Here is a 21,935-nt window from a genome sequence, read left to right on the forward strand (position 1 = left end):
CAATTATTCACAAGTATATATATAAGTATATATACAGTTATCACAACTTAATGCGTAGTCCAAGAACGGCGTACAATTATCAATCGAGATATATATATATATCTATGTATAAGCCGTAGTCGCGTTCGTTAGCACTATGTACGTCAAAAAGCAAAACGAACAGAAAAATACACCACTTCAGGTGTATGTCGAAAACGGAACAGAACGCAATATCGGTAATCCATATCGGCGGCGGCCTTATCTCAGTGTCAAAGGCGGGGAGACAACCGATGACAACCGATTGTCATATTAATAGCTGGACGGCTGATATCGAGAGAGACACGGGCGAGCGCCAGCCTAGAGCAAAAGGCGGTGCCGTGTCATATTTAAAAAAAAACTGTCTGGCGTAGTTACTTATACTAATATGAAAAATATGTGAATTTTTGATTAGTTAATTATCTTTGTTTGATAAAATTAAGTTGACACCCTTAAAGTCGGTATAGGTTTAGAGGAACGTATCAACCAAACAAAAAATTGAATTTTATCTAATAATTTTTATTGAATTTCGTTTTTATTCCATGTAACGTTAGAAGTACTTTAAATGAAGCTATAACTTCTAACTCTAAGAGTTCTATTGTTGTAACAATCAATTGTACATAACAATCTAAACGATTCAGTTTGAAAAATATATAAAAGATTTCGTTTAATATTTCTTTCTGATTTAGAAATCAATGATTATTGTAATAATATACAAAGTACATCATTAATGTTATAATGTATTATTTAAGACTTCAATCAATCAATCACACAAAATGAAATGTATACCAATAAAAAGCAAATTTAAACTATTTCAAATCATTGAAAATTTCAAAAGATGAAGAAAAAGCAATTCATACTAGTAATGGTGGTTAAATAATAAGTTCAACGATCGCCAGTTGAAGATTTTGGAATTCAAATTATCAGTAAAAACTAAAGAATCAAGTGCTTATATAATATCAATATTAAAAAAAAAACAAATTAAAGAAATCTATTTGTATTGCCAAAATTTATTTGCTTTTGACATCCATGGCTTCAAAAGAAAGTTACAATTAAATCAATAATAATGTGAAGTCCAAAAATAAAAAAAATTGTAGATTTCCACATTCAAAAGCATTATGATTATAATTTACAAAACCAAATAGCAATACATCAAAATTGAAAAGGCCAGAATTCTAGAAGAACAAAAATGTCTGAACTTTTTATTTTTAATGATTATTACTATGCATGAAGAGAACAAGATGATCTTTCAGACTACAATAAATNATTGATCGATTCTACAATAAAGTGGTTTATTAATATTAAATTGTATAACAAATACACACATAAACAATAAACAATAAAGAATCGATAATTAAAAACTTATTACTATATACTCTTTAAATTTTATAAAATAAAAATAATTATTAATTATTAAAAATGTTACCATAGATTTTACACCTTAAATCTATATGATAATACAAATTACAACAGTGATCATAGTGTCCCTATAAACAGTGCCGCCACTGTTATACCTTCCTTCCTCCAGACATAAATTCCAGTTTATGTACTCAAATCTTGTGCTGGAATTGATTTATTATTATGGAAACAATTTTTTTTCCTTTTTCTTCTATCTCATATATTGAATTTGATATTTGTTTTATTATTCGGAAAGGACCTCTTCTAACTTCATCCAACTTGTTCCTATTCATTTTGTTGCCATTTTCTATGTATACTAACTCATTTTCTTTAAGTGTATGTTCTTTTCTTGTTTTGTCTACTCTTTTTTTCATAATTTTGATTAGAATTTATTATAGCTTGTTCTCTATCTTTTTCTAAATTAAAAGTTTTTTCTTGAAGTTCATTTTTATTTTAAATATTATTTTATTAAAATATTATTTATATTATAATATTATATTATATTTATAATATTATTTTAAATAAAATTATTCTTTGGGAGCATGTTTTATTTAACTTGAAAGGTCGTTCTATTGAAGTATTCTTATTTTCCTCTTATTTATGTTATCTGGGATACAATTACTAGAGCTTATATTAATACTGGTAAGATACCAACTANTGGAATACAATTACTAGAGTCTATATTAATACTGGTAAAATACTAACTACTTAAATAATGATAAAACTATAATTGTAACATTGTATATTCATAAAAATAATATAGTAATATTATTATTTTTATGAATATATATATATATATATGATTTAATTTATTGGAATTGATGAGTAATTGTTATTTTCTTTTCAGAAAAATTTTTTGTTGCTTAAAGTGGCTACCATTAAAAGTTTTAGTGCATATACGAGAACAGTATTTGATTTTTGTATGACAAGATAAATGGCCGCAAATTTTAGTTTTTGTAACTGTTTCGGCTTGATCTCTTATTACTAAAAGATCTTCGATAAAATTAAATAAAAACGTAAAAGACGAAAAATAGATATGTGTATAGTATATGTACGCGAGCGGTGCGCTTTACAAAGGTAGACTAACTTTAAAACCGGACAACTATGCAGCCGCCGAACAACGGTAAGATAAGACAAAAATAGCTACACTTATTGTGTAGGCCTAAACACACCGCCCGCCTTGAAATATTTGTTTCAAAGTAAAAGATAACAAAAACAACTATAATCTAGGAACAAATTTCGCAACAACTAAAAACGTAAAAGGTAATACATAAATACAAAAAAAAATTAATATACAAATAATCATTAGAAACAAATTCATTATGGAAAAATTAATGATTAATCCCACACGGGACATGTCACATATATATTAACTACGAATTATAAGAAATTTAAATAAATTACAAACTGGCTACAAACTGTTGCCTTCAAAAGGTAACGGACATAATAACCTGACCGCTCGTGAAAACTCGCCGACGTTAGTACGAACCTTTGCTGATCGTGCCACGTTGTCATCGTCACAGTATAATTCTATTACACGCCCAGCTTGCCATTTGAGTGGTGGTAAATTTGTCTCTTTTACCAACACAATAGTTCCAATTTGTAACTTAGGCCCTTTCGTGCTGGACCATTTGGTTCTTTCCTGTAGTTGAGATAAGTACTCTTGGTGCCACCGTTTCCAAAGTACTTGGGTGTAATGAGAGACTATTCTCCACCTATTTAAGTGAGTAATAGGCGTGGTCGTCTCGTCCTTTTCCGGTATGGCAGTCATTATATCGCCAATTAAAAAATGACCTGGTGTGAGATAGGTTAGATCAGCCGGATCAGAGGATACTGGAGTTATTGGTCGCGAGTTAAGTACCGCTTCCACTCTCGTTAGTACAGTTAATAATTCTTCGTACGTGAGCCGAGCTTCTCCTAAAACGCGATATAGCAAACTTTTCATACTTTTGACCGCAGCCTCCCAAAGTCCACCGAAATGTGGCGCACGGGGTGGTATAAATCGCCACTCAATTCCTTTGTCCGCTAGATGAGAGAAAACGGATCGCTGATGTTCTGGGGACTGGAAAAGTGCGTACACCTCCTTTAAATGCCGACGCATGCCCACAAAATTTCGGGCGTTATCACTGTAAATTATTGAACTTTTGCCACGTCGATCAAAAAATCTGTTCAACGCCTGTAAAAATGTCTTCGTTGACAAATCGCTCACGAGTTCGATATGTATCGCCTTTGTCGCGAAACATACAAATATGCTGATGTATCCTTTGTTACATGGTGCCTTACGACGCAAGCTCGTTCTTATCATGACTGGACCCGCAAAATCTACACCACATATGGCAAATGCTCTTACACTCTGTACCCGTGAACCAGGCAGACTCCCCATGATCGGTTGTACTATTTGAGGTTTCAGTTTGAAACAATTAACGCAATTGTGTATTATAGTACGAGCCAAACTTCGCGCCTTTAAAGGCCAGTAGCGCTGCCTAATAGAGGCCACCAAGGCTTGAGGTCCACTGTGCATCAAATCCATGTGTTCTTTACGGAATAATAATTTTGTGTAAAGACAGTTATCCGGCAATACAATTTGATGTCTCTGATTGTCATTTAACGCCATAGCGTATTTTAAACGACCTCCGACGCGTATAATATTATCCCCATCAATATATGGACTAAGACGCAGTAGTTTACTTTTTTTTGACACATTCGCATTTGCACTATTTAACTCTCTCAATTCTTGCCGAAAATGTGCGCGTTGAATTATTTTGATGATTGTCGTATTTGCTATATCTAGTTCGTTTACCGTTAACGGCCCATTATTTTTATCACCTACTGCTCGATTCATGTTATACCGCCAGCGTAGGCAATACGCCGTCACTCTGATGATAAATAATAACGACGACCTTCTAGATAACAACGAATAACATTTATCGTACGCTACGCATGCAACAGTCGTAATTGTTGTTTCGTTCGTATTTTTGGCTTCTGGTATATTATTTGTACTACTGTATTGTACACATGACTTCGGCCATTTCTCGTACTCCTCCTTCAACCAATGGGGACCGTTCCACCACATCGCATTAATTCGCAATTCGTTTGGAGTACAGCCACGTGATATTAAATCAGCAGGATTGTCCTCCGAGCGGACATGACGCCAATCATTTATGGACGTTTTGTCTTGTATTTCACCAACACGATGCGCCACGAACGTTTTCCATTTAGCAGATGGAGATGAAATCCAAGCTAGGGTTACGCTCGAATCGGTCCAATAAAATTGTCGCTCGAATTTGCATTTCAACTTCGGCACTATTCCGTTTACCATTCGTGCTAATAATAGGGCTGCGCACAATTCTAGTCGAGGCAGCGATATCGTTTTTATGGGCGCGACCTTGGACTTCGCTTGTAGCAAACGCACCGTGTGCTGGCCGTTTTCGTCAGTACTTCTAATGTAAACACATGCACCATACGCTCTGATAGATGAATCGGCAAAACCGTGTAACTGTAATTTAACGATTTTATTTTCACATAGTATATATCTTGGAATACTGAACTTATTTAATGTTGTTAATTGTGCACTATAATTACGCCATTCTACAGCGACTTCCTCCGAAACGAGTTCGTCCCAACTGAGTTGAATGCACCACAAACGTTGCATGATAATTTTTGCGACAACTAACACAGGTCCGAGCAAACCAAGGGGATCAAAAATTGTAGCTATATTCGATAAAATTGTTCGCTTTGTTATATCGTTATTGTTTATTATGTTTCACTTAATGTATACTTAAATGAATCCGATGGCGGATCCCAACACAGGCCTAATATTTTCGTCGTGTCGTTATCGATAATACGCGGACCGTCACTATCTTTATTGTGTTCGGCAGGTAATAAACTACCTATTATCGTTTGATGCCCATTTCCGTAAATGTAGACCGGCACCTTTCGTTACGGTAATAATATTGTCTCGTAATGTTATTGCCTCTGCCCGTTTCATTGCACCGCCTAACCAATCATCCACATAAAAATCGTTAACTAATGATTGACACGCGTCAGGATACTTACTGAATTCACATTCAGCTACCTTTTCTAGTGATTGGTTATAATTGTCATTCACCGCGAGGAAAACCGCCGTTTGTTGATTTATACTATTGAGTTGATTTTTCGATGAACCGGCAACCACCCATCCGAACTTTGTTTCCTGAAATACAGGACCGCCTGGTCGTGGCTTTATTTTACCTGCAGACATTAAATCATAGAAGTGACCCGCCCCTATTAATAGGTCAATTTTCTGGNCCGCCTGGTCGTGGCTTTATTTTACCTGCAGACATTAAATCATAGAAATGACCAGCTCCTATTAATAGGTCAATCTTCTGTGGCACGGTGAAACGCGGATCCGCTAAGACTATAGCTTTCGGAACCACGCAGCTATCATTTAGTCGGATGCCTGGTAGGTTACTCGTAATGTTCTTAACTACTAAACATGACAATGTTACTGAATAGTCATTTAAACGGGAGTTGGCTGTAACCATTACGCGCGATTTAATTCTTTGTACGTTTCCACCAATTCCTTGGACGCTTTGGTCGACATGGGTTTTCGGTAACCGCAAAATCTGTGCCATACGTTCGGTTATAAAGTTACTTTGTGATGCAGAATCCAGTAACACGCGATATTGCTCCCATTCACCACGATTACTCTTGACCAAAACAACTGCGGTTGGTAATAATATCGACGTAGCAGCCGGTAAGCTAGTATGTGCACTAACGGTTGCTAATTCATTTTGAACTACTTGTTCTGACTCGCTATTTTCCGAATTTTCCGTTACGTTTGTTGCTGAGTTGAACTCTGACTGATCGGTCCGTGCACTCAAGTGTAAAAGTGTATTATGTGGCTTGCCACACTTAAAACAGCCTCGAGCCAAACATATTTTCTTAGGGTGTGCCTGTAGACAATTCCTGCATAAATTGCGCTCACTAATGCGCTTAATGCGTTCAACTACGGACAAGGCCAAAAGACTAGTACATCGATACACCGAGTGATTTGAGTGACAATTAAAGCATTTTTTGTCCGAATTTGTCACCGCATAAGCATTGCTCCGTACCATAGATTTTCTGACATCTTGACTATGGGTAGCCGGTGCTGTTGCGTTTCTCTGATTTATGGCTTTAGATGATTCGATCGCTTCTAAAATTTTAAACCGTTTTTCTAAAAATTCCACCAATTCGATAATTGTAGGAAGAGAGTCCTGAGCCGATTCCGTTTCCCACGCTCGAAGACAACTTCTATCTAACTTGGTGGTTACTAAATACGTTAACATAGGACTCCACGACTCTGGCTCTTGATCAAGGGTTCTTAATGCTTGCATGTGTCCTTTTATTGAATCTGTAAACGCTCGAAGTTTAATTGCTGATTCTACAGTTAACGTCTCTAAGTGAAATAACGCTTTTACATGGGCTTGTATTAGACTTTTTTTATTGTTATATCTTTCAATTAATGTCCGCCATGCCACTGCGTAATTTGACGCCGTGATTTCCAAACGATTAACAGCCTGTTTGGCATCGTCTTTTAAAGCCGCTTTCAAATAAAAAAATTTTTGTATGTCTGACAATTGGTCGTTGGTATGAATTAATGCCGAAAAAATATCATAAAATGTTGTCCATTGCTTATAGTCGCCATGAAATGATGGGATATCTAGCGGGGCTAATCTAATAGCTGGCACCCGCTACTGTTGGTGTCGCTACGATTGAAGATGTTGCTGCCGTATTCCCTACAATAGCGTCTGACGCGTTGCTGACTACCCTACTCAATTCAGATAGCCTCTTCTCCGCAATCGTACTGGCTTTAAAGTATGAGTCTTCAAAATCAGCTCTATAATTTTGCTGTTCCTCTACGTTTATCCCTTCTAGCATGTCGATTTCCAACTGTACTTGGTCGTACTCGCTCCATGCTTCCTCAATTTTTTCTCTTCTAAGCCGAATTTCAATTAGGTCCGACTTTTCGTCTTGTACAAACTTTAAAAATTTTGTCAATGCTGATTTTAATTGACCTCTCTTTATGCTTAATCGCGTAACTTCATTTTTGCGATTATCTTCAGGCATAATTTGTTTTGTTGGTTTTTACCGATAATAAATAATTGTTCCAAAAGAAACCAACCGCCTCAGCTGACCGTTACTAATATATATATATATATATATATGTACGCTCTATTAACTGTCAGAGAGCGTTCGTGGTAATTTGAGCAAAGTACAACTATAACGATAGTACCACAATAACTGCTGTACGCCGACACTATAAATATTGCGCACGGGTTTTTTACACTTAACTATATTTGTTTCACAATACTTATGACGATATCTAATGCACTTACACGAACTTTAAATTAAAATACGTTAATAATATATAATAATATTATTTTATTCCGCGTATAGCAATCGTTGCTGCTACGCACTACGTTGGGCAGAAATTAACCCTTTTCGAACTCGATGCGTTAGAATTATTTACGAACACGCACATACAACGCTTAACTCACGTACCCTAATAACGCACTTTCGTTACGCAAATTTTCGCACTTTCACGTTTCCGATATTCACTAGACGTTCCGGGCGAAGGACCATATGTTTCGGCTTGATCTCTTATTACTAAAAGATTTTCAATAAAATTAAATAAAAACGTAAAAGACGAAAAAATAGATATGTATATATTATATGTACGCGAGCGGTGCGCTTTACAAAGGTAGACTAACTTTAAAACCGGACAACTATGCAGCCGCCGAACAACGGTAAGAAAAGACAAAAATAGCTACACTTATTGTGTAGGCCTAAACACACCGCCCGCCTTGAAATATTTGTTTCAAAGTAAAATAGTTTCAAAGTAACAACACTAAACAAGCTTTTAATAAGCTTCATATTTTTAAAGTACTTCGTGGTATGAACATTAAACTGTAATAAAAATGCAAATTGAATATGTTGATATATTGATAGCGCGTTAGTAAATCGAACTAAGTCTGAAAGACTAATTCTGAAATTACAAAGAAAAAATAACTTTTTAATTTATACTACATTTTTCATAGAAAAATTTATTTGATTGATTTTGGGGTGTCGTGTGTACAGATCACGCTATGTTGGTTAAAATGATGTCATTGAATAAGCCATAATGTTTCAAACAAAATGAATATTGTTGGTGTAAATTCCAAACAGACTTGCTTCTTTTTATTGCTGTGAAAAAATACTGGTTATATCATAGTACAACTAGTATTTTTATTCTTTTCTAAATAGCAGTTAAAAAATCATTGGATAAAAAAAGATGAAGATGATGCTACAACCTGTATACAATAGCGATCCTAGTAGTAAATTTTAGGGGGGTGTGAAGTGAATTTTGCCGACAAAGTACTTTCATGGGTACAAAATTCTACAATTTATTCTAAAAATTCCGTCTTATGATTTTAATAAACTTTGGGGGATATGAAATCCCCACACTCTTCTATGAAATAGTCCCTTCTATACAACATGTTTTGCCTGTGCTCCGTCCATCTGTTATATAGATATACTACATGTTCAATAAATAAAGAAAAACAAGTTTAAAAAATTATTTACAAAAAAATGTACAAAAGTCTAAGTATATGTAAGAATTGCTTGAACCCATTTATTCTAATCCATTAAAAATGTTGTTTTTTATAAATTACTTTTTTTTCAAATTAAACTATATTAAATATACCTTTATTTATAGCAGTATCAGTATTTTCAGAACATTTTCAAAAGTTAAGCTGAAAAAGTTGATTCTATGTGCAGAAGTTGCCATTTTGAATCACCCTGGCCAAATAGAGGGTTAGATTTTCAAAAAACAAACCAAGTTATAGGTGAATACCTATGGTATTAATAGAAAAAAACGGTAGCACAGTGGGGTCGAGGCACAGTGTGGACGAGGCATAGATGGGAGAAGTATAGATAATATCTGACAGTGATTAAAATCACTATCATAAGAAACGCTTCGATGCAAATCTGTAGATAGTGTTTCATTTAGAGAAATTGATGGATAATTACAAAAGCAACACCAACTTCAATTTCCTTAATTATACCCAGATTAGTAATTATTTTAATTATCTTATTCTATAATAGATCAAGGAAAAAAACGCTCCTCTGGGAAAATTACTTAGCGTGCTCGGATTTTCAAAAAATTTTTTTTCAACGAAAGTACTCGGTCACCAGACTCTGGGAAAATTATTGGCGAAGGTTGGAAAATTTTTGCCACGAGCGTTTTAAAATTTCCACCGTTTTCGAGAAAAACGCTCACTGACGCCAGCGTTTTACGATTCAAGGTTTGAAATTTTCACCAGACCCACGCAATGACATTTCTGAGATATGATAAAAAAATCAATTCAATCCGTTCAATTTTCACCGTTTTACGAGCTTTTTTTTTTCATGGGCTCGAGACGCCAGGGCGCGCCGCCCGAAATTCTTGAGACACTTTTCGCGTAAGGCTAGAAGAGCTCCGGGTCTGGGGCGGAGCCTCTGCTAGGCGGAGCCTAGTATAGTATATAATTTTTAAAATTAATTGTTTTCAAATTATTATTGATTTTAATTTTTAATATGTTAAAAGTAATAATTTTGAACCTACTTTATTTTGTCCTTCAAAGTAAAAGTTTTAATAAAAAAAAATAATGCATTTGATACCACAACTTNATAGATATATATATATATCTTGATAGATAATTGTACGCCGTTCTTGGACTACGCATTAAGTTGTGATAACTGTATATATACTTATATATATACTTGTGAATAATTGTGCGCCTCCTCTGGATTACGTATTAAATNTAATTGTGCGCCTCCCATGGATTACGTATTAAATATAAGTATCTGATATATTCAGTTTTCATTTCATATAAAAAACGTTATTTAATTATAATAAATGATAATTAGACATTGAATTTAAACACATGTAAAAATATGTTAAAATTATAACCTGAACGAAATAAAAGCAAATATAAATAAAATTGTGGACATTTTTTTTTTATAAATATAATTTTAAACTAAAACTTCTTAATAAATATAATATAATATATATATAATAATTTTAAGACACACAAGTTCTTTGGAATATGGTCAAAGTAAAAAAAAAATCCAGCACAGTGGGGTCACAGCACATTAGGGACTTGGCATAGTTGGGTCCAGTATAGATTTAATCTGACAGTGATTAAAATCACTATTATTAGAAACGCTTCGATGCATATCTGTAGATAGTGTTTAATTCTAAGAAATTGGTGGATAATTACAAAAGCTAAATATTTTTAATTATACATTATATAATTTTTAAAATTAATTGTTTTCAAATTATTAATGATTTTGATTATTAATATGTTAAAAGTAATAATTTTGAACCTACTTTATTTTGTCCTTTAAAGTAAAAGTTTTAATAAAAAAAAATAATGAATTTGTTACCACAACTTATAGTTCAACTTGCAAGTTTGAAATTGACATTATTAAATAGAAAAAAATGAAATTGTTAAGATTAATTACAGATTAATGATTAAGATTAATATGCAGTCAGCAAATTTTATAATTACTATTTACAGTCAATTTATCAGAAAAGTTCTATTTTTTTTTTTTAATTTTTATCGTAATAGATCACTTAAATATAAATCATAGTAATCATAGAATTAACTTTTGGTGTTTTAAATAGATTCTACAATTAAAATATACAGATCTGAATTAATTTTAATGATTTAATTTAACTAAAATAACTAATCAACAAAAAGTTGTTCAAAAAATCTAAAAATCCATTGTTAATTCAGGAGAAACTAACAATAATTTTTTTTAGAAATGATATATATAGCAACATGTTACAAAAAATGTTGTAATATTATAGTCTAGTAGTAGCACACACAAATAGAGTAAAAAAATTATTAAATTACAAAGTAAAATGATTTAATTTTGTAGTTGAAACCTATCATATCAAACTTGATTCGTCAATGAATATTTTGAAAATATGAGAACTGAATGATTTTAATTGTCTGTATGGAAAACATGAGATAAATAACTATTTAATTGATAAATTAGAATTTTTTTTCAATTTTTGAGCGTAATATCTTCAATTAAATGTAATCATTTGACGTATCATTGAAAAAAGTAGGTCAAGTCAATAGAAAATAAATGATAGTCACAAAAAAATACCTTCTCAGCTTTTCATCGAAGCTAAAACCTAAAATATAGTAAAATAACTTTAATTTGAACAAGAAATTTCTTCTTACAAAGGGGCGACTACAATGATGGGTTCCTTGATCTTTATTGAAATTATTGAATCTAAATAAGATAAAAATCAATGGAGTTGAAAATTTATTCTAACTAAAAAAGAATTAAGAAAAAAATTCCTTGCCATACACGAGTTGTACCCCAAGCGCGTTAAACACAAGGTTACCGACTCGGCAATCGTACGTCGCTTCCGCCGACTCAAAAAAATGGCGATTTAAACTAGTTCGAATTTTAATGTTATTTTTTCTCTACTTTTCTACTACAACAAAATTTAAATAAGTTTAACCTTCTATGCTATATTAATTTGATTTATATTATATTTATGAAAATCAGTGTACTCCCCTTGTCAGGTATTTTAAAATAAAATAAAATACAAAATCCAGAAATTTAACACAAAATGGCATATTTTTAATATGGTAGTCATTTTTACCATGAAAACAAATCCAGAGATCAAATTTGTTTTTTCAAATTATAGTATATTATATTAGCTTTAATTTAAGGTATATATAAAATTGTCAGTCTTTCCGGAACATTTTCAAAAGTTAAGTTGAAAAAATTGATTTTTTGTGAAAAAGTTACCATTTTGAAACTCTTTCTGTGGGCTGATAAGGGATCAAATGTTCACAAAAATAAAACAAAAGATAGGTAAATATCTAAGGTATCTAAAAAAAATAATAAATATAATAAAAAATATGAAAATTTTTTTAATTTATGAGGGTAATGCCTTTGACTAGATATGATTTATGATCTTTTGAACGTATTGTTCATCAAAATCGGTCCAGCAAGAGGAGAGATTGAGCATTAACAGACACAAAAACATAATTAAAAAAAAATAAATAAAAAAAACACATCGTAATAAAATTAATACCTTCTCAGCTTCGCATTGAAGCTAAAAGAAAAAGCACATGTTTTTTACAAAAATTCTTTTTTAGCTTCGATGCGAAGCTGAGAAGGTATTAATTTTACTATGATGTGTTTTTTTTTTTATTTTTTGTTAATTTTGTTTTTGTGTCTATTAATGCTCAATCTCTCCTCTTTCTGGACCGATTTTGATGAGCAATATGTCAAAAGATCAAAAATCGTATCTAGTCGAAGACATTACCCTCAAAAATTGAAAAAAATTCCCTCGTTCCCTGCAAACGGGGGAAATCCCCCAAAAAATTACAAATTTAAAAATCGCTAATTTTCAATATTTTTTCAATTTTTTTTACTTAAAAGTGCCATACCTTTTTCAAAAATGAACATATCAATATAATTTTTTTTTATATAGATGTTTGATGTCTTTACTTATCATTTGATATATTTTTTTTATAAATTTAATCCTTTACCTGCCCACAGGGGGGGATTTAAAATGACAACTTTTTTACAAAAAATTAACTTTTTCAACTTAACTTTTGAAAATGTTCCGGAAAGTCAGACACTTTTATATATATCTTAAATTGAAGCTTATATAATATACTTTAATTTGAAAAAAAAAAATTTGACCTCTGCAATTGTCTTCACGGCGAAAATGGCTACCAAATTCTATTTTTGTGTGAAAATTCTCGATTTTCTTTTTTATATTTTTAACTTTATAATGCTATAACTTATTGAAAAGTTTATGGATCAACACAATTTTTTTATGAGAAATAATATTTTTTAATAATCCCTTTTTCAGTCGACACACTTTATCTTAATCAAGATATTAATAAGGAACTAGCAGATCATGTAGCTTTTGGAATAATACACCAATTTTTTTAAAATTAAACACAATCTACAGTTTTGCATCTAAGCGTTTATTTTTGATAGTGATTTTAATCACTGTCAGATATCATTATACTTGATCCAACAATACCATGTCACCACTGTGCCACGACCCCCCTGTGCTGGGCTTTTATATTTTTAAAATATAAAAATATATGGATCAATACAATTATTTCATGATAAATACTATTTATAAACCTTTTTCATTCGTCATACTTTTTTTTAAATAATATCATTTCCCTTTTCACATTATATTATATATATATATATTCAGATATTACACTTATAAATCATTAAACTTGTAATCAAGATATAAATAAGGAAATAGAGATCATATACCTTTTGGAATAATCCATCAATTTTTTAAAATTAAACACTTTCTACAGTATATTTATTATTTTTATCCTTTGAATTTAATAAATTGAATAATAAAAATAGAAAATTTAATTTTTAATTTTTATATTTAGTTTAATATTGATTCAGTTTAGAATTGTTTACTTTTCAATATTACAAGCAATCTATAAAAAATAGTTCCTAACAAATAATCGTCAAGTTAAATTAATAAAAAAAATTTTTTTATAACTTATTTTCATAGAAAATTAACTTATATATATCTATACACAATACCGATCGCGTAATTAAATCAAGTTTTCATTTTTCATGAATTGTCATTTATTTAATATTTAAATTAAAGCAGTGAAAAATGATTTTTAATCTTTCTATCAGTATTATATTTGCGGTGATTTGGAATACAATGCAAGTTAATACATGTTGTTCTGGAAAAGTTCCGTGTACAGATTCAGAACTTGTAAGAGCAGTCAATTTGATTACTGGATTTGAATATCCTCAGAAGAATGATTTCCCTAAATTAAAATTTAGTACTGTAAAGAAACTATTAAAAATAGATTCATTACCAAAAGAAAGTGCAATAAACAATAACATTGATTTATTATACTGTGATTTGGTGTGTGGTAATATGCATTTACTTTTAAGTTATTTTAAAACGTGTGAAGATAGAGATTCATGTCATTTAAGCGAAAAAGTTACCAGCCACATGTTAGCTTCACTTTTCAAAATAAATAAAACAATATATGTAAAGCCGTTTTGGTATGTGCATATGTTTTTGTTGTATTGCTCATTGTGCATTACAAATAGAATTGATAGGGATCCTGGAATGATAAATTCGATAAAAAGTATATTAAATAATTATATTACTAAATGGTGTAGAAAAGACAATAGGCATGATATGATAGTGAATGATAACAATAACAATAATTGGAGAATAACTTTAAAAAACATCAGCGATATGATAACAAACACACAAAATTATAATAACTTTCTATTGGAAAACGAAACAGAAAAAAATTGGGTCTCCTTAAAAAGTATGTACTTATATAAAATAAAGAACGAAAATACTTTGAAATACATAATTATGAATTTTGGTGAACAAAGCGAAATAGTTTTTAATGAAATATACAATGAGCTCGACAAAAGTTATAATGATGCTTTGAATTATTATTATCTAGTTCCTTGGATGACAAAATTAAGAATGTATCAAATAAAAATGTTAAATGTGATAAGAACAGTAACATTACATTTAATAAGAAAGCACATGGTTAATGCTAATAAATACTGGCAATTAAATCATAAATTGTTTGCAAATATCAATGTAAGTAATACTGATGTGAAAAATTATCTTTTAGATAATAAATTCTTTAAAGTACTATTTAGGTATAATTACAATGAAATGATAAAAGTTTTAGAAGATTCCACTAAAAAACCAATAGATGTAAACTTAGTAAATTTAACACNAATAGATGTAAAATTAGTAAATTTAACACTTAAGTGTTTATTAATTAATGAAGCAATTATAGATATTGAACAAATTATGAAAACTCTGTTACCAATATTTGTTCCTATAGATTACAATCAAAAACTAGATGATGAAAATTTAGAACAACTAAGCTCTGAAAATAAAATACCTAGTAAGAATGACTTAGATCAAATTACAGATAGAGCTTCAAAAACACTAAGTGAAAATGTAGAGAATATCAAATCGTATCTAAACTATTTAGACGAATTATTCTATGAATATAATATTGAGACTATTGCGTCTTTTATAAAACCAGGTAATATAAATTTCAATACAAGTGGTTATGATAATCATAAAATTCTTATAAAATTTGATTAGTAACAAAACAATTTAATTTTTGTTAATTTATTATTTCAATACTTATTTGAACTTTTATAAAAATACTAGGTTAAATATGTAATATATGTTTTGAAAAAAGCTGCAAAAATTCTTAAATTTTTATTATTATTATAATTTATTTATATAAGAGGGGACTAATTTGAGTACCTATCCTCCTTGTCCTCCTTAATATAAGTATAAATAATTGACAAAAAAAAATTATTGTAAAAAATTATAATAACACGAAAAACTGATATTTTTTACACAATTGCTATTTTGAAATTCATGTGAGCAAGTAAAGCATAAAATTTTAAAAAATATATACCTAATGAAATTTGTTTTGATTCATCTATTTTTTTAAAAAGCTACGACAGATTAAAGAAAATAAGTTTTTTAAAAATACCGATTTCAAAAATTAATAGTTCTATGATTTACATGGCTTCTCAATTTTCATGCATTTAAATGGCTTCTTAATGGTAAATATTTTTTAGCTTCTTAAATTTTATGAATTTATAGGATTTCATAAATTGTAGACGTTCCTATGGCTTCTTAATGTTTATTCTTTTTTATGTAATATTATGTTTATTATGTACAATGATACAGTTTAGTCGCCGTCATTTATCGCTTACGATCTATTGAAGAATTCATGTAATGTATTTAAATAGTACGGTAGCATAGTCACATTTTACATTATTGTCTTTAACACGTGTCTATTTATTTAAATGCTAATACTCAATAATTTTTTTTCATTTATTTCAAAAGCTAATAAATTATTTTTATCTGAATATTATATCACTGATGTCACATTTATCTTTAGTGCTTGTGTTATAAGATCTATTTTGGTCACTTTTTCATTTTTTTTTATACGCTAACTAAAGTTTTAAAATAAATAAATAAAAAATGCATTATTATAATTAATAAGAGTGAATAAAGTTTTACACAATTAGTTATTTCATGTGATAGTCTTGTTGATTATTAACATTAATTGATTTTAAATCTTTTCTAATATTTTTTAGCTAAACCTCTTCCTTAAAGTTATACAGATTGTGTTAATACGATATTTTGGTAATTTATCGGCAAATTAACGCGATTTCAAAGGGAAAAATATATTCTAATTTATAACTGCATCCATTGAGTTGTGTTATATTTATAACTAATAATTCATTAAATACATGACTGATAATAAATAACTTCATTAATGTTTTATTATAACTTACAGAACTAGGATGCAATTTTTGCCGGTTCATGATTTAATATCTAATTACACACTACTTACAAAAACGTATGAAAAAAAAATATAAATTTAAATCAGTTTACTCTACAATAAACTGTTTAAATTCATGTATTTATTTCTAAAAATAAATTTATTATGCTAAAAATTAGTTTGTCTTCATAATCATTGATTTCTAAATTCTAAATATTAAACGAAATCTTTTATATATTTTTCAAACTGAATCGTTTTAGATTTTTATGTACTATTGTTACAACAATAGAACTTATAAAGTTAGAAGTTATAGCTTCATTTAAAGTATTTCTAAAATTACATGGAATAAAAATTAAATTCAATAAAAATTATTAGATAAAATTTTTTTAAAAATAAATTGTTCGTTTGGTTGATACATTCCTCTAATCCTATACCGACTTTAAGGGTGTCAACTTAATTTTATCAAACAAAATAATTAACTAATCAAAAATGCACAAATTTTTCATATTAGTATAAGCAATTACGTCAGACAAATTTTTTTTTAATTATAAGTATCTGATATATTGATTCAGCTTTCATTTCATACAAAAAACGTTATTTTCATTATAATAAAAGATAATTCTACAATGAATTTAGACACATGTAAAAATATGTTAAAATTATAATCTGAACGAAATAAAAGCAAATATAAATAATATTGTGGACATTATTTTTATTTTAAACATAATTTTAAAATAAAACTTCTTAATAAATATAATATAATATATATAATAATTTTAAGAATACAAGTTCTTCGGAATATGGTCAAAGTAAAAAAAAACCCAGTATAGTGAGGTCACGGCACATTAGGGACTTGGCATAGTAGGGTCCAGTATAGATTTAATCTGACAGTGATTAAAATCAATATTATTAGAAACACTTAGATGCATATCTGTAGATAGTGTTTAATTCTAATAAAATGGTGGATAATTACAAAAGCTAAATATTTTTAATTATACATTATAAAAAATTTTATGATTAATTCTTTTCAAATTATTATTGATTTTTATTTTTAATATTTTAAAAGTAATAATTTCTAACTTACTTTTTTCGTCCTTTAAAGTGAAAGTTTATAATAAAAAAAAAATGAATTTATTACTTTTAGCTCAATTACAAGTTTGAAATTGACATCATTAAATAGAAAAAAATGAAATTGTTAAGATTTATATGCAGACAGCAAATTTTATAATTACTATTTACAATAAATTTATCAGAAAAGTTCTATTTTTTTTTTTTTAATTTTTTTCGTAATAGATCACTTAAATATAAATCATAGTAATCATTTATAATTAACTTTTTGTGTTTAAAAAGATTCAACAATTAAAATATACAGACTTGAATTAATTTTATTGATTTAATTTAATTAAAATAACTAATCAACAAAAAGTTGTTAAAAAAGTCTAAAAATCCATTGTTCATTCAGGAAAACTAACAATCATTTTTTTAGAAATGATTTATATAGCAACATGTTACCAAAACTTTTGGAATATTAGTAGTAGCACATACAAATAGAGTAATAAAAATATTAAATTAAAAGTAAAAATATATAATTTTGTAATTGAAACCCATTATATCAAACTTAATTAGTCAATAAATACTTTGAAAATATGAGAACTGAATGATTTTAATTGTCTAAATGGAGAACATGGTATAAGTAACTATTTAATTGATAAATTAGAATTTTTTTTCAATTTTTGAGGGTAATATCTTCCACTAGATACGAATTGTAGTCATTAGACGTATCGTTGAAAAAAGTAGGTCAAGTTAGAGCAGAGAAAATAAATGATGGTCACAAAAAAATATCTTCTCAACTTTGCATCAAAGCTAAAACTTAAAATATAGTAAAATAATTTTAATATGAATAAAAAATTTCTTCTCGCGAGTAGCGACTACAGTGATGGGATCCTTGATCTTTATTTTAGTTATTGAATCTAAATGAGATAAAAATCAAAGCATTTGAAAATTTATTCTAACTTAAAAAGAATTAAAAAAAAATAATTTATGCGGGTTAGAATCTCGTACCCCAAGCCTGTAAAACATAAGTTTTACCAACTCGTCAATCGTATGTCGCTTTCGTCCACTTAAAAAAAATGGTAATTTAAACTAATTCAAATTTAAAGTTATTATTCTCGACTTCATAAAAACAAAAAAATTCAAATGAGTTTAACTTTCTATGCTATATCAATTTTATTTATATAATATTTATGAAAATCTGTGTACTCCCTTTGTCAGATATATTAAAATAAAACACAAAACCCAGAATTTTAACCCAAAATGGCATATTTTTTAATACGGTAGTCATTTTCACCATGAAAACTCCAATGTTCAACTTTTTTTTCCATATAAAGTATATTACATTAGTTCTAATTTAAGATATATAGATAAGTGTCAGACTTTCCGGAACATTTTCAAAAGTCTAGTTGAAAAAATTAATTTTTTGTGAAAAAGTTGTCATTTTAAATCCCCCCCTGTGGGCAGGTCTAGGGTCAAATTTATAAAAAAAATATACCAAATAAAAGGTAATGATATCATGCATCTATATAAAAAAGAATAATATTGATTCGGTTATTTTCAAAAAAGTTATAGCAATTTTAAGTAAAAAAAATTGAAAAAATTTCGAAAATTAGCGATTTTTAAATTTGTAATTTTTTTGGAGGTTTCCCCTATTTACGGGGAACTAGGGAATTTTTTTCAATTTTTGAGGGTAATGTTTTCGACTAGATACGATTTGTGATCTTTTGACGTATCATTGAAAGAAATCGGTTCGGTGAGAGCTGAGAAAAAGTGGTAACAGACACAAAAAAAAAATAAAAAAAAATAAACACATCTTAGTAAAACCAATACCTTCTCAGCTTCGCATCGAAGCTAAAAAGGATGTCGAATGTAAGAGATATATAAATAGTATATATCATGAAAAAATTGTATTGATTTATATAATTTTCAAAAAGTTTTCACAAAAATTCTTTTTTATATTTTTAATTTTATAGTGCTATAACTTTTTGAAAAATATATGGATCAAAACAATTTTTTCATGATAAATACTATTTATAAACCTTTTTCATTCGTCATACTTTTTTTTTAAATAATATCAATTCTTTTTACACATTATATTATATATATATATATATATATTCAGATATTACACTTATAAATCATAAAGATTGTAATCAAAATATAAATAAGGAAATAGAGATCTATATGATCTCTATTTCCTTTTGGAATAATCCAACATTTTTTTTTTAATTAAACATTATCTACAGTATTTTTATTATTTTTATCTTTTGAACTTAATAAATTAAATAATAAAAATAGAAAATTAAATTTTTATATTCAGTGTTAATATTGATTCAGTTTAGTCTTGTTTACTTTTCAAAATTATTAACAATCTATAGAAAATAGTTTCTAACAAATAATGGTTTAGCTAAATTTATAAAAAAATTATTTTTATAACTTATTTTCATAGAAAATTAACTTATATATATCTATACACAATACCGATCGCGTAATTAAATCAAGTTTTTATTTTTCATGAATTGTCATTTATTTAATATTTAAATTAAAGCAGTGAAAAATGATTTTTAATCTTTTTATCAGTATTGTGATTATTGCGGTGATTTTAGATACAAGGCAAGTTAATACATGTTGTTCTGGAAAAGTTCCGTGTACAGATCCAGAACTTGTAAGAGCAGTCAATCTGATTACTGGATTTGAATATCCTCAGAAGAATGATTTGCCTAAATTAAAATTTAGTACTGTAAAGAAACTATTAAATATTGATTCATTACCAAAAGAAAGTAAAGTAAAGAATAACATTGATTTATTATACTGTGATTTGGTGTGTGGTAATATGCATTTACTTTTAAGTTATTTTACAGCGTGTGAATATATAGATTCATGCTATTTAAGCGAAAAAGTTACCAGCCACATGTTAGCTTCACTTTTCAAAATAAATAAAACAATATATGTAAAGCCGTTCTGGTATGTGCATATGTTTTTGTTGTATTGCTGGATGTGCTCAACAAATAGAATTAATAGGGATCCTAATATGAAAACTCAAGCCAAAATTATATTAAATGATTTTATTACTAAATGGTGTAGAAAAGACAATAGGCATGGTATGATAGTGAATGATAACAATAACAATGATTGGAGAACTTTAAATAACATCAACAATATGATAAAAGAAACACAAAATCATAATAACTTTCTATTGGAAAACGAAACAGAAAAAAATTGGGTCTCCTTAAAAAGTATTTACTTATATAAAATAAAGGACGAAAATACTTTGAAATACATAATTATGAATTTTGGTGAACAAAGAGAAATAGTTTTTAAAGAAATATACAAAGAGCTCGACAAAAGTTATAATGAAGCTTTGAATTATTATTATCTAGTTCCTTGGATGAGAAAATTAGGAATTTATCAAATAAAAATGTTAAATGTGATAAGAACAGTAGCATTACATTTAATAAGAAAGCACATGGTTATTGCTAATAATTATTGGCAATTAAATCATAAATTGTTTGCAAATATCAGTGTTAGTAATATTGATGTGAAAAATTATCTTTTAGATAATAAATTCTTTAAAATACTATTTAATTTTAATTACAATAAAATAAAAAAAGTTTTAAAAGATTCCACTAGAAAACTAACGGTTGAAAAAGGTGTAAATTTAACACTTAATAAAGCAATTATAGATATTGAACAAATTATGAAAACTCTGTTACCAAAATTTGTTCCTATAAATTACAATGAAAAACTAATTGATGAAAATTTAGATCAACTAAGCTCTGAAAAGAAAACACCTAGTAAGGATGACTTAAATCAAATTACAGATATAGCTTCGAAAACACTAAGTGAAAATGTAGAGAATATCAAATCGTATATAAACTATTTAGACGATTTATTCTATGAATATAATATTGAGACTATTGTTTCTTATATAGAATCATATGATATAGCTGAAAGTACAGATGATTATGATTATCGTAATAAAATTCTCATACAATTTGATTTGTAACAAAACAATTTAATTTTTGTTAATTTATTATTTCAATACTTATTTGAAATTTTATAAAAATAAAAAGTTAAATATGTAATATATGT

At 28.5% G+C, this 21,935-nt stretch overlaps 2 protein-coding genes across 3 annotated transcripts in view; both read right to left on the minus strand.

Annotated features, from left to right (window-relative positions):
- The window catches only part of LOC126908939 (sentrin-specific protease 1-like), a 7,815-nt gene extending 6,028 nt beyond the window's left edge, over positions 1–1,787 (minus strand). The window contains exon 1 of the mRNA XM_050691315.1: positions 1,683–1,787. Within this exon, the coding sequence (XP_050547272.1) occupies positions 1,683–1,787 (105 nt within the window). The remainder of the gene's footprint in view (positions 1–1,682) is intronic.
- A 678-nt stretch (positions 1,788–2,465) lies between these two features.
- LOC126896710 (uncharacterized) lies at positions 2,466–8,152 on the minus strand. Of its 2 annotated transcripts, none has more exons than XM_050669692.1 (2): positions 5,726–8,149; positions 2,466–5,643 (listed from the first exon to the last, which is right to left on the minus strand). In XM_050669692.1, exon 2 carries the CDS (start codon positions 5,063–5,065, stop codon positions 2,825–2,827), a length of 2,241 nt encoding a protein of 746 aa, XP_050525649.1. In that variant the 5' UTR covers positions 5,066–5,643; positions 5,726–8,149; the 3' UTR covers positions 2,466–2,824. The 2 variants fall into 2 exon arrangements, with proteins under 2 accessions (XP_050525649.1, XP_050525660.1); XM_050669703.1 differs by having other exon boundaries at positions 5,083–5,643; positions 5,726–8,152.
- Positions 8,153–21,935: the final 13,783 nt, after the last annotated feature.

Source organism: Daktulosphaira vitifoliae, unplaced genomic scaffold (genome assembly GCF_025091365.1).
Source record: "Daktulosphaira vitifoliae isolate Bord-2020 unplaced genomic scaffold, ASM2509136v1 Scaffold_1, whole genome shotgun sequence".
NCBI lineage: Eukaryota > Metazoa > Arthropoda > Insecta > Hemiptera > Phylloxeridae > Daktulosphaira > Daktulosphaira vitifoliae.

Bases quoted from the DNA above. Each gene is read 5' to 3' on its own strand.
- LOC126896710 (XM_050669692.1), bottom strand. From the start codon at position 5,065: ATGCAACGTTTGTGGTGCATTCAACTCAGTTGGGACGAACTCGTTTCG.